Source organism: Bos javanicus, chromosome 1 (genome assembly GCF_032452875.1).
Source record: "Bos javanicus breed banteng chromosome 1, ARS-OSU_banteng_1.0, whole genome shotgun sequence".
NCBI classification, from domain to species: domain Eukaryota; kingdom Metazoa; phylum Chordata; class Mammalia; order Artiodactyla; family Bovidae; genus Bos; species Bos javanicus.
The window spans coordinates 44,765,937-44,779,947 of NC_083868.1; the positions used below are offsets into that span (position 1 = coordinate 44,765,937).

General features: G+C 38.2%; 1 protein-coding gene and 1 non-coding gene across 4 annotated transcripts in view; both read left to right on the top strand.

Moving 5' to 3' along the window:
* Positions 1-14,011, top strand: part of CMSS1 (cms1 ribosomal small subunit homolog) — a 394,807-nt gene that overhangs the window by 364,696 nt on the left and 16,100 nt on the right. For all 3 annotated transcript variants that reach the window (XM_061380648.1, XM_061380581.1, XM_061380491.1), the window contains 2 exons: positions 7,168-7,239; positions 9,839-9,968. In XM_061380648.1, the coding sequence (XP_061236632.1) occupies positions 7,168-7,239; positions 9,839-9,968 (202 nt within the window). The remainder of the gene's footprint in view (positions 1-7,167; positions 7,240-9,838; positions 9,969-14,011) is intronic.
* Positions 1,875-1,946, top strand: TRNAS-GGA (transfer RNA serine (anticodon GGA)). Its single transcript has one exon. It is a non-coding gene; the product is annotated as a tRNA-Ser (tRNA).

Consider the following 14,011-nt stretch of genomic DNA (forward strand, 5'->3'; position numbering starts at 1 on the left):
GTTCAGTCGTGTCCAACTCTTCATGACCCCATGGACTGTAGCCTACCAGGCTCCTCCGTCCATGGGATTTTTCCAGGCAAGAGTACTAGAGTGGGTTGCCATTTCCTTCTCCCCTAGTTCCTTGACCAGGTATCAAACCTGGGCCCTCAGAAGTTAAAGTACAGAGTCCTTACCACTGAACGGCCAGGGAATTCCCTTTAAAGATTTCTTATGTGATTGTGTCTCTGTCCAAAAGTTTTGAACACGGTGCTCAGATACCATCCATCTATCACCTTATTTTTGATACATTTCAAATTTTCAAAATCAGTACAATCCGCTCAGATGCTTCAGCATGCATATTATTTTTTAAAGTTCAATATTTACTTTAAAATAAATATTGAAATATATTTTAATATTTAATAAAATAGTATTAAAATATTTATAAATAAATAAAAATTTTAAAGTTCTTTTCTTCCCTTTTAAAGTAAAGTTAACATACAAAAAAAATAGAGAAGTGTCAAATGTCCTCTTCAAAACTGCTTGCCCCTGAGGCAACCATTATTCTGATGTTTTCCCCCCAAAATTAGTTTTCCTTTTTCTAGAATTTCACACAAATTAAATCATACAGGGTACACTCTTTGGCTCTAGATGTCTTTTATTCAGCATAATATTATTTAGGCTCATCTGTGTTGATGATAGTGGTCTTTCTTTGTTTTCTCTTTCTTTCTTGTTTTGCTGAGTGGATTAGTCTATAGTGCTGTCATAACAAAGTGCCTGAGTGGTGTAAACAACAGAATTTTATTTCTCACAATTTTGGAAGAGGGAAGTCCATGATCAAGGTATTGACAGGCGTGGTTTCTCCTGATGCTTTTCTCTTTGGCTTGTAAATGGCTGCCTTTTCACTGTGTCCTCACGTGGTCTTTCTCTGTGTATGTACATTCCTGGTGTCTTTTCCTCCTCCTACAAAGACACAAGTCCTGCTGGATTATGACTTCATCTTTATGATCTCTTTATCTTTAATTGCCTCTTTAAAGGCCCTATCTCCAAATATGGTCACATTAGGGATTAGGGCTTCAGCATATAAATTATGGGGGTCACAGTTCAGTTCATAACACTGAATAATATTCAATTATATGAATGTGTCACAGTTTATTATCCATTCTTCTATTAATGGATGCCTGTGACTATTTCTTGTTAGGGTCTATTATGAATAAATCTGAAATCAACATTCATATACAAGCCTTTTTGTTAACATAAATCTTTATTTCTCTTGAGTAAACACATAGGAATAGAACTGCTGGATCATATTTAGTTTTGCACAAACTGCTAGACTTTTTTCAAAAATGAGTGTTCCATTTTTCCACTTCCACTGTCAGTGTATTAGTTTTACTTGCCTTATTCTCTTATCAACTTTTGGAGTTATCAATCTTTTTATTTAAACATTTTGGTGAGTGTATATTGAATAACTTTTGACCAAACCAAATAAGCAGTTCTAAGTTGCTTGTTTTTTAACTATTTTATTTATTTACTCATTTATTTTATTTTTGGGTGTGCTGGGTCTTCATTGCTGCGCATAGGCTTTCTCTAGACAAGGTGTGTGGGCTTCTCATCGAAGTGGCTTCTGTTGTTGTGGGGCACAGTCTCTAGAGCTGAGGGCTCACTCATGACACACAGGCTTAGTTGCCCCACAACATGTGGAATCTTCCCGGACCAGGGATTGAACCCATGTCCCCCACATTGGCAGGCGGATTCCTAATCCTGGACCATGAAGGAGATCCCTAAGTTGTCTTAATTTTTACAGTGAACATGCTTGTTTTTGTTATAAAATGACAATTTAAATTTTATCTTTTTACCAAAGCAATAATCAAACACTATTAAAGGTTTTTTTGGCCACTTCCCTGGTGGCTCAGAGGTTAAAACATCTGCCTGGAATGCAGGAGACCCAGGTTCGATCCCTGGGTTGGGAAGATCCCCTGGAGAAGGAAATGGCAACCCATTCAAGTACTCTTGCCTGGAGAATGCCATGGAGTGAGGAGCCTGGTAGGCTATAGTCCATGGGGTCGAAAAGAGTTGGACACGACTGAGCAACTTCACGTCGACGACGACGATGACGACGATTAAAGGTTTTTAGTGGAAAAACAGCAGTCTTCTTCCCTTCTCTTATCTAAGTCTTTCCTTAGTGGCAACCACTCTCAGTCTTTAGCTGTTTTTCTTATTTGCTACCTTATATTTTATATTGCAGTTTCTTGATTTCCCAATTTTTGACATTATCTTCCTGAGGTGGCATACAAGGACAAAATCCTATCATCTATGCCCTATTCCCTCTCCAACTGCTACCTCCTCTGCCAACACAATATTACATTTTGGTTAGAACAGTTGTCACTCTTTCATTATTATGACCATGGAAATACTGTTCAATGCCGAGAAAAAGAGAAGCTATAATCATCTCTACTTTATTATACAATTGTTTATTTTCATGGCATTAATAATTACCTCATTTCTTCATTTGCCAGACTTGCTGTGTTCCTATTGTTAATTGCTCCCATATGTTACAACATCTCTTCCACATGCCCGTAAATAATATTTTCCATATGCTCAACTAAAACAGTTATTGTTCTTTCCTACGCATCTCCACACTTTTTTTTTTTCCATTTGGAATTGGTTATTTTCTAGACTTGCAGAGCAACTGAGACTTCTCTTTGCTATTCCCTCAGTTGTCTTCTGGATTGGTCTCTCTATTTACTGAATCCTATATCATCCTCTTCCTTAATTTAGCCCTTTATTGTGCTGGAATGGAGAAGGCAATGGCACCCCACTCCAGTACTCTTGCCTGGAAAATCCCATGGATGGAAGAGGCTGCAGTCCATGGGGTCGATAAGAGTCGGACACGACTGAGCAATTTCACTTTCACTTTTCACTTTCATGCATCGGAGAAGGAAATGGCAACCCACTCCAGTGTTCTTGCCTGGAGAATCCCAGGGACGGGGGAGCCTGATGGGCTGCCGTCTATGGGGTCGCACAGAGTCGGACACGACTGAAGCGACTTAGCAGTAGCAGTGCTGGAATAGAGCATTTAGTATCCGCAAGTAGGAAGTAAATTTTTTGAGACCTTAAATATCTGAGAATGTTTACTGAAATCTAAACATTTTCCTTTTAACTTGACTGATAGTTTTTCTGGGTATAAAAAAATCTATAATTTGCAAATAAATTTTCCCCATACTTTTGAAAGCTTTGTCCCACTGAGTTCTGGCTTTCATTACTGTTGTTGCAAGGTCTGACACTATTATTTTCTTTGACCTTTTTATTATTTATGTTACTGTTTTTCTTTTGAAGTTCTTAGAGTCTTTTGTTTGTCCATGATGTTCTGAAATTTCATAGTAATTTTCCTTAGTGGGGATATTTTTCTTATCCATTGTACTGTATACTTAATGGACTTTGAATTTGGAGTTTCATGTTCTAGAAAGTTTCTTTTAGCTCTGGAAAGTTTTTCTTATTTTTTAATCACTTCTTTCCTACTGTTTTATATGATTCTTACTTTCTATAATACCTTTTATTGTCATGTTGACTCTCTTAAGCTGACTCTCTAATTTTGTTACTACTTTTTTCTTATTATTTTTCATCTTTCTGGAAGATTTTTCTACTTTTCTTCAAGCCTTCCTCCTATATTTTTATTCCAACTTTCTTATTTGTTTTAATGTTTTTTTCTGATTTTTTCCCTTGTGTATAGCATCCTGTTTTTGTTTCATAGCTGGAAATTCTTCCCTCATCTCTCTGTGAATACTAATTATAATTGTTTTGAATAATTTGTAATCATTTTGTTTGTAATTGTACTTCTAAGAATAGTATTGTAATTGTAATTTGTTTCCTTGGGGTTCTTTCTTCTTTTTGTTTATTTGCTCTCATGTTAGAGACTTTCCTTAGATGTCTAATTAACTTTAGCTGTCTAGTCATATTGAAGAGAGATATGCTAAAAAGTTGATGGAAAACTTTTGTGCATAAATGGGACTTGTCAATTAGTAGAGCTGTTGGTAGGGTGATATGATAAGAAAGCAGGACTTTTACTATGGAACCCCCAAAGTCACTCTCTTGTGGCATTTGTCTTAGGTTATGTTATTTTTCCAGAGAAGAATTCAGTAGTCTCCTGCCTGTACTGTGTAACTTGGCTTGAGACATCCTGAAAGAGGGACAAGAAAAGGAGATGAGTCTCAGTCTCTGCCCTGTCTCCCCTGTGCTAGACTTCTTGGTCTTCTTATTCTCTCCAGAGCATAAATCTCCAGTCTTCTGTCAGGAAGAGCAAGATGAGAGGAAGCAGTAATAGGATAATTGCTTGGCTGCCTGGACAGAAGATAGAGCCAGATGGGAGTAGGAAGGAGGCAAATCATTTTAAATGTAAACTTTCATCCAGTCTCTTTTTATTTCAAGCCCTTTCGCCTCGGTAGTACCCTGTACCACCCACTACTCAACCTTTTCAGGGCCAAGTAGGTGAAACAGACACACGTATTGCTAGCTGCCAGCTCTCTAGAAACCCAGGTCCTAGCTGTCTCTCTCCCTCTGCTAAATAGCATCCATCCAGTTTCAGCCACTTTCCATTTTTCAAAAAATTGTTGAAATCTCTCCACTACGGTTGTCCTCTCTTATGGTTTCTTGGTCCTTACAGATTTATATCTTTTCAGTTTCCTTTATTTTCATTTTAGTGTTTTGCAAATGATTTGCCATGGTTAAAACCAGAAGCCTCCTTCTTAAAGAATATAATTTTTGACACTTTAAGTAATTGAAAACATACCCCCAATTAATTGCTTTTCTAAATGCTTAATAAGTTTTCCTGTTAAATGTTTTGGGGCAAATGTGATTCTTCTAAATCTTTAACTTAATACTCCAGGTACATATATTAAAAATCACTGCATAAAGAAATGACATAACTTATTACCTGCCAAAGACAGACACTCTTGGAATTGATTCTATAAATGGTTAACTGGCCGGCTGTGGTGCTTCCTCATCTTCTTACCTTGTCTCTCTGAGGGTAAACATCAGCATTTGTAAGGCAGTTAGCAAAGGTTAAGAAATTTCAGTACTGAGGGATTTGTGTTTCTTCATAAAGTCATCTTACTTTTATGGAAATTGATCCATAAACTCGCATCTTCCTTAGCATCCTGCTGCAGCCAGCTAAAGTGACTGCTCCCAGAACATAAATATCATACTGTATTTCCTTTAAGATGACGTAAGAGTTTGAACCTAATATACAGAATCTTGACAAAAGCAATTGTCAAGCCTGTTTTTTTTTTCCCTTTGCATGATTCAGAATTGTTGATTTTTTTTTTTTTTTCCTTCTGGAATTGGAGAATCCATGTCCTTATAACTGAACTCATTTCCACATTTAATTTCTGTTGTGTTTAATTAGCTTTGTAAACCTAACATGAATACAAGTCCACACATTGAACATACACTCGGAGAGCACCTCCATTTGCTAAATAGGGAAATGAAATAGATTCTACATTTGCTTCCCCAAAACCTTGCTACTGGTGACAAGATACTGCAGTATGCCTTGAGGCATCTAGGGATCTACTAATTGTATGCAGGCTTTGCCTTAGGAGCATAAGCCGACATTGACCTGATCTGTAACTGGACTCTTAGGACTGTCTGGCAGCTTCTGTGACATATTAGCAGCCATGGCCCCGGTTCTAATTGGCATCAGATTAGAGTGTATCTGCATCTACAAGACAGTTTAACTTTCTAAATAAGAGAGATCATAATATCTTTCTTTCTTTAGCTATGATGCATTTGTACTTTGCAGGGTTTTTGTTTTAACTAAGAAGCAGCTGAGATTTCAAGATTCCCACTTGAATCTACTTCTCTACCACTGAAATAGAGTCTAGAAACTGCTGGTCCTGGCCCCATGCCTTGAAGAAATTATATAGCGTTATATTTCTCTGACTTCAGGCCATAGGCATTCTTAATCTTCAGACTGTCTGCAAACTTTAATAGAGAGCTTCATCTGTACTCATTTTAAACAGAACCAGTGGAGACAAGATTGGTTTAGTTAGTAGTTTACCAGCTAAAACTGAGTACTCTCTAGTTGGAATGGAAACTCAATGAAGAAAAAACTCAGAATAAGTTTTCACTTACATTTTATATCTTACTTGGCAACTGGTTTGAAAATGTTGCATAAAAGATCCAACACAGGAAACATTTTATACAACTGCTTATGATTAATAAATATGGAATTTGAAGCATTCCATTTTATAAATCAAAGTCTTAGCCCAAATTTCCTGTTTTCCTACGCTTAAAAAAAGAACCCTTAGGGTAAAAATAGCACTAAACTGTATAGGGTACTCCAGGGGTCAAGGCTACAGGCAAAATCAATTACTCAGGATGCCATGGTGCTGAGACTTTTGTCAGACCATTAGCAGAAACATTCATTTTGTAGTCACTGTAGATAAGGCATTCGGTGCAGCTGGTTTTATAAAAATGTAAGTAAATATATCCTACTTCAGATTTTCTGTGCCTATTGAGAAGAGGAAAGGAATGGATAACAAAATGATGTCAGTGACTTGGAAATACAGTCTCACACATTGCTAGTTAGTAGACCACACCAGTCATGCTAGTCAAAGACTTTTATTTTTACTATATCTTAATTTTAACCATATTTCTTTCTGCCTATATTTTACAAACCTGGCCACTGTCTTCCACTTTTAATACCCTGTACCACCACCTCAAAACATATATTCACTCACTCACACATTTTGACCTTTGTTCATATGTCCTGTCTTAGGTCATCTGCAGTTTCTCACTTTTACAAATTCTCTCAGCCAGCCCCTGCATAATAGCCTACAGTGGATGTTGCAACATTTCTTTGTCCGTATTACCAAGATATTCTGCAGAATACATGCATGACAATAGGTACTTTGGGATTCATACCGTTAGTTGACACCTCATCATGCTAAGTGAAGTGAAAGTTGCTCAGTCGTGTCTGACTCTTTGGACTCCATGTACTATACAGTCCATGGAATTCTCCAGAAATCCAGGCCAGAATACTGGAGTGGATAACTGTTCCCTTCTCTGGGGGATCTTCCTCACCCAGGGATCAAATGCAGGTCTCCCACACTGCAGGCAGATTCTTTACCAGCTGAGCCACCAGGGAATGGCTCATCACGCTAAGATGAAAGTTTTCTCATTTGCGTTTCTTTATAGCCTAAAGAATGTTTCTTGATACAACCAAAGGAAACAAATGAAGATGCCACCAAGACCAGGAAGAGGAAAAAGGTAATATTATTTTTTACAGTGGTGTGGCCCTGCGTGGTTTCCATCACATTGTTATATTGTGTACTTTGGCGAGGCAGTTATTGTAATCCCCACTTTAGAGATTCAAAAGTTGTAAAACTCACTGAGCTTTGGTGACTCTCTTAAGGTCACTAGTAATAAGTGTTTCTGCTGGAGCTAAAAATAAATTCTTCGAATTCCTATTTCAGCCTTGTGGATTACCAGGCATCTTTGTTACCCTGTGTTTTCACTGTGGTTAGAAGTCAGACATGGGTTTCTAATTTTAGAAGGGGCCCAGAGCTGTCCTGCCCTCTGGCCCCTCTGGATTTATCCAAGAAAAGAAATTTACCAACCTTCTTTTCTTAACCATTTCATTTTTTAAAAAATCTTATATCTTAGAGTATTAATAAGAAAAGATTAAGCAGATGAAAGTAGTGTAAGTATAAGGCATTTCTGACTCTAAGTTTGAACCATAATTTAAAGCAAAAGACTCCCCTTGCATTTTCAGATTGCCTGTGAACATATGGGAAACTCTGTTGCTCCTATACAGACTTTCTTATGAAGAAAGTGTGGTTAGCTTTGACCTTCTACCACTGTTGTGAAAACAGCAGTGTAATTCTCTCCCTGCCAAGAAGGGTCTACTGCTTTGGTCAGCAGAGGAAATATGATTGGGATTAGAGGAAAGAAAATGGACTCAAACCAATTACTTACCAGCAAGCTTTTAGAAGACTGAGAGTGTGTGTGCCTATGTTTTTCTTGCCTGCATATGGCCGAATAGGAAGATGGGAGATGCCAAATTGGCTGAGGTTTGGCAAGTCCTTAAAGAAATGACCTTAACTTCTCTTTGATAGTTTGTACAGTAATGGCCTTAAGAGTGTTACATTCTTGGGGCTCAAGGTCAGAACTCTAGCTAGATATTTTAGCCTTGGCTGAGGTCATGATGAAATGTGCCCACTGATGACATTTTTTTTTTTTAAAGTTGATTCATTTGACAGAACTTTGTTCTTGGCAGTGGTATGAAAAGGAACATAGTATGGACGGAGGGGGGAAAAGGTGGTGTAGGAGACAAGGAAGGACCTTTCTGAAGTTTTGGTGAAATATTAGAAAGATATAAGAAGGGAAGTTCATGATGAAAGTTAAATGAACAATTTATGTTCCTAGTACATTGCAGGCATTGAGTATATGCTACACAAGTAAATCCAAATCAAAATAGATGTTGTAGAGCATTTCCTGTTCTGCTTTTCATGGGGCCAATTCGAGATGTCTCTCCCAAGACTTGAGCATTCAGGGTCTTAAGTGCCCTTTTTCAGTGTACTTCTTTGCTGAGATTACTCCTGCAGCTCTTACTTTAATCCCAGAAATCCAAACTGAAACTCAGTGCCTTAAGATCCAGGTTACACAAGAAATTCTCAAATTCTACTCTCCCAGGAATACAGATCGTATGAAACTTAGAAAGGGGTTTCCATAAGCAAGAAGATTTACTGACTTTTAGGGCTTCCTTGGTGAAAGTCATGTGGCTCAGTCGTGTCTGACTATTTGCAACCCAATGCACTATAGCCCACTGGACTCCTCTGTCCATGGAATTCTCCAGGCAAGAATACTGAAGTGGGTAGCCATTCCCTTCTCCAGGGGATCTTCTCAACCCAGGGATCAAACCCAGGTCTCCTGCATTGCAGCCAAATTCCTTACCATCTGAGCCACGAGGGAAGCCTAAGGTGGCTCAGTGATTAAAGAATCCACCTGGCAGTACAGGAGACATGGGTTCGATCCCTGATCTGGGAAGATCTCACATGTTGCAAAGCAACTAAGCCCGTGTGCTACAACTGTTGAGCCCGTGCTCCAGAGCCCGGGAGCTGCAACTACTCAGCTTACGTGCGGCAACTACTGAAGCCCAAGCACCCTAGCCCACGCTCCACAAAAAGAGAAGTCACCACAATGAGAAGCCAGCACACCGCAATTAGAGAGTAGCCCCTGCTTGCCACAACCAGAGAAAGCCTGTGCAGCAATGAAAACCCAGCATGGCCAAAATAAATAAATAAATAGTAAAATAAATAAAAATTCTATAAAAGAAAAAAAATCCACAAGGATCATTTACAGAAACTGACCACATGCCTGGGCATAATGCAAATATCAATAACAGTTTTTAAAGAAATAGTATCATATTGACTGCAAGCTCTGTATATAACACAAGTAAGTGAAAGAATAAAAAAACAAAATAAACACTTATTGCCTTTTAACAGAAAATGCCTGGAGAATCCCAGGGACAGGGGAGCCTGGTGGGCTGCTGTCTATGGGGTCGCACAGAGTTGGACACGACTGAAGCGACTTAACAGCAGCAGCACCTATTATAGACTCCTGCAAGATTTTTAGTTCTCCTAGAAATCATAGACCAAGGAGTCTCTTAGATCATCTGCTTTTCAAAGCAGTATTTATGTCTAAAAAGTATCTTTCAAGTTTTCTCAAGTGTATTTATTAGAACTCCCATTCACACTTGGCCATCACCAGAACCTATTTACAGTTTAAATGCCAGAGGAATCAACCTATCCTCAGCCAAATGCCACTCTAAAAATCTGTCTTCCCATTTTTACTTCTTTCTCGTCAGAAGAAAATTACTGATATTCTTGCAAAATCAGAGCCAAAACCAGGGACACCTGAAGACCTACAGAAACTTATGAAGGACTATTACAGCAGCAGTCGCTCAGTGATTGAACTAGAAGAACTAACCCTACCAGGTACAGCCAGGCTTCCTGTTGTTCTTCCCTCTAATGAATGTGTTTTCCATGTACTAGTACTCCTTTCCTGAACATTATCATTTTAACTGTTGGATGATTTCTTCATTAAGATGCTAAATGGGATTTGTTCAATCTAATAGATTTGTAAGTTTTTTCACTGCAAAGGTATTGGGTGTGTTTTGGGGACAGAGTTTTTTTTTTTTTTTTGGACAGATTTTTCAATGAATAAGAATCTTTAATGAGGATAGAAGTTAAATAAAAATAAAGCACACATTTAAAAGTATAGGTGATTAATTTACTCATCCTTTATAGACAAGAACTTTAGCTTTAATAACATTTTAGTTTTGTTGTTGCCCTCATCATGGATGTCTAGTCATTGTTGTGCTTTTAGGGTAGTATTTTAGCTTCCAACCAAGACTTTCTCAAGTAAACCATCTAAAGATATGAACAAAATTCTACGTTTTTTAGCAAGGCTGACACCTCACCACGTATGATTCTTAAGTATACTATTATATGAGATCTACTGCCTTAGAATATTTATAATTAAGTTAAAAATATTGGAAAATTCTTTTAAAAACCAATTTTAATTAATTTCAAAATAATGACATAATCTATTACTCTTTTCTTCTGAGACTGAAGAAAGTAGATGTCATAAAATCAAACCACAAAATGTCGGGCACCACTGCTTCAGATGATCTATGTGTAGACTACTAGGAATATCTAACACCGCTTTTGGAAAAAGTCAAAGGTGGCTTGATTTCCTTTTTCCATTACAACTTTATACTTTCTAGAGACTTGAGAAGCTGAAAAACAGTCCATTCCCTGAATTTTTATAATTCTTTTATAAAATGATGTATGCATTTTCTTTTTTAATGCACACTGGATTGGAGATACCAGTTCCCCTGTCTGTTCCTTTTCCAAAAGAAATGCCCTGTAGAGAATTGAAGGAACTCATTTCTACATGAGTGAGTCCTGAAGTTTCCTACTTACTGAGCTCAGAAACCCCAATAGCAATTAGAGATGACTCTTCTAAGCACAGCCCCTCCTCAGGAGGAGAGCTCCTCCTGACTCCTCTATCTCAGGAACCAGGTGCTGTAACACAGCCTCTTCAAGGTTTAACTGAAGTTTGATTTCACTGTGACTCAATAGTCAATTTTCCCTTTTAGTTCTTTTTTTTTTATTTAAATGTATTTATTTTAATTAGAGGCTAATTACTTTACAATATTGTATTGGTTTTGCCATACATCAACATGAATCCGCCACGGGTGTACATGTGATCCCAATCCTGAACCCCCTCCCACCTCCCTCCCCACTTCTAGTTCTTTGTTAGAATTGCAGAGAGTCAAAAGTCAGAAGAAATCTTTAAGGAGTCACTTGAGTTCCATAGTGAGTTTATATTATATCATCATTAGAGTTCAATAATATAGTTAGGTAAGAATATGTGGTCATGATTAACTTAGGGGAAAATATTTAAAATATGTTAAAAGAAGACTGTTGTAGCCAAAAGGAACAGGTTTTCATTTTTAGTTAAGAAATTAGGCCATTCTGAGTCACAGTGTACGAAAACATCATAGGAAAGTTTTAGAGAAAAGGCCCATCACTACACTGTCAGGGCCGAGACAGAGAGGAGGTCTCTGTTATTTGAAGGAGGGACATGCCACCAGTTATCAGAACAGTCTCAGGAAGGGGCATATATTACTTATATGGATATAAGTAATAAAATATTGTTCCTATTTAGTTTGCCCAGTGTCTGACTTGGTTGTGGTTTGCAAGTTGTGCCTGTAGGGAAGGAACTTGTCTTTTCAATTAATACTGTGCACTGTACATTGTTAATGTCATATACATGGGAACTTAGAGTTTTGAAGCAAGAATCACTTAGAGCTAACTCAGCTGTCCTCCTGAGAGCTGCATTGTAGTTCAGATCAGTGCTAAATGCCTGTAAGCAAATGAATCACCCAGGAACTTAAAAAGCAAATTCCCAGGCCCAGCCCCAAGGAATTCTTACTGTGCCAAGGGGACTCCATTCCAGGAATCTGTATCTATTGTAATGCTCTGCAGGTGAGTCTGATCATATCCAGACTTGGGAGATTACATTTTTAAAGATCATCAGAGGCTCTACAACAGGATATAGAGGGCAGCATCTTTGAAGTTACTCACATACTGTGAATTTGTATGCACTGGGTCACAACATAAGTCTCATTTAATTCAGTAATAGTTTACTCCCTAACACTCTGATGTATTTATAGACAGACTTCTTCTGGTATAAAGAATTTGGATGATAAACATGCTTTTTTATACATCTTACAGAGTTAATAATACTACTGAGTTGCTAGACCATGATCATCATTGGTTGATCAAGGCCCCTGTGTTTTATTGCAGTTTGTTTCATTGTCTTTCATTGTGTTGTTGTGCTGTGTTGTGTTAATGTTGTATTTTGATGTATTATTCCTGCTCTTCCCCACCCACACTCCAATTTCCTTTCTCCATAGGCATCAATTCTAATGGGTTCCTGTACATTTTTTAATATGCATATGTCATATTGTTGCATGTGGAAGCTTTTTACAATTTATTTAAATGAAGTTGTGCTGCACCTCTCATTCTCTTTCCTCCCTGAACACTTTTTCAGGATGCCTGTATAGCTTTATGTACATGTAGTTCATTGCTTCTAAAATGCTACATAGTATTCCAGTGATTTCATCTACCACTTATTGCTCATGCATTTTCTCCTATATGGATGTTTAGGTTGCTTCTAGTTCTCCAGCATTATAAATAATACTTGTATGACTGTTTTGAGTGTGTCTTTATATACTACATGAGAATTTCTTTCCATAATGTTTCTTTCTTTCCATTACATTCCAGGAATGTAATCCTGGGTTCATAGGGATATCAGTTCAGTTCAGTTCAGTTCAGTCACTCAGTCTTCTCCGACTCTTTGCGACCCCATGAATTGCAGCACGCCAGGCCTCCCTGTCCATCACCAACTCCCAGAGTTTACCCAAACCCATGTCCATCGAGTCGGTGATGCCATCCAGCCATCTCATCCTCCGTCATCCCCTTCTCCTCCTGTCCCCAATCCCTCCCAGCATCAGAGTCTTTTCCAAGAGTCCACTCTTCGCATGAGGTGACCAAAGTATTGGAGTTTCAGCTTTAGCATCAGTCCTTCCAATGAACACCCAGGACTGATCTCCTTTAGAATGGACTGGTTGGATCTCCTTGCAGTCCAAGGGGAGTCTCAAGAGTCTTCTCCAACACCACAGTTCAAAAACATCAATTCTTCAGCACTCAGCTTTCTTCATGATGTACACCTTAATTTTATTACAATCCAGCATAGCAATACCACTTTGTACTTCCACCTGTAGTTCCCAAGAATTTCCATCATCCTACCTTCTCAGCAATGCTTGGTAGATTATACATCTTTTTAACAATTGCCATTCTAATGTATATGCAAAATGTTATCTCATCTTATAGTAATTTGCACGTCCATGGTGACTGGTGAGTTTGGGCATCTCCGCAAAGATCCATTAGCTGTTTCAGCTTTACCTTTGTATATTGCCTATTTCCATGGATTTGAAAATAAAAATGTTTCATTAGTCCACTGAATGTACAACAAGCTTCTATTTCACTACTCTAAAAAATGATGGGCAGTCTTCTTTGGAGAAAAATGTTTGTTGAGGTCACTCATTATCAGAGAAATGCAAATCAAAACCACAATGAGGTACCATTTCACGCCAGTCAGAATGGCTGCGATCCAAAAGTCTACAAGCAATAAATGCTGGAGAGGGTGTGGAGAAAAGGGAATCCTCTTACACCATTGGTGGGAATGCAAACTAGTACAGCCACTATGGAGAACAGTGTGGAGATTCCTTAAAAAACTGGAGATAGAACTCCCATACAACCCAGCAATCCCACTGCTGGGCATACACACCAAGGAAACCAGGATTGAAAGAGACACATGTACCCCAGTGTTCATCGCAGCACTGTTTGTAATAGCCAGGACATGGAAGCAACCTAGATGTCCATCAGCAGACAAATGGATAAGAAAG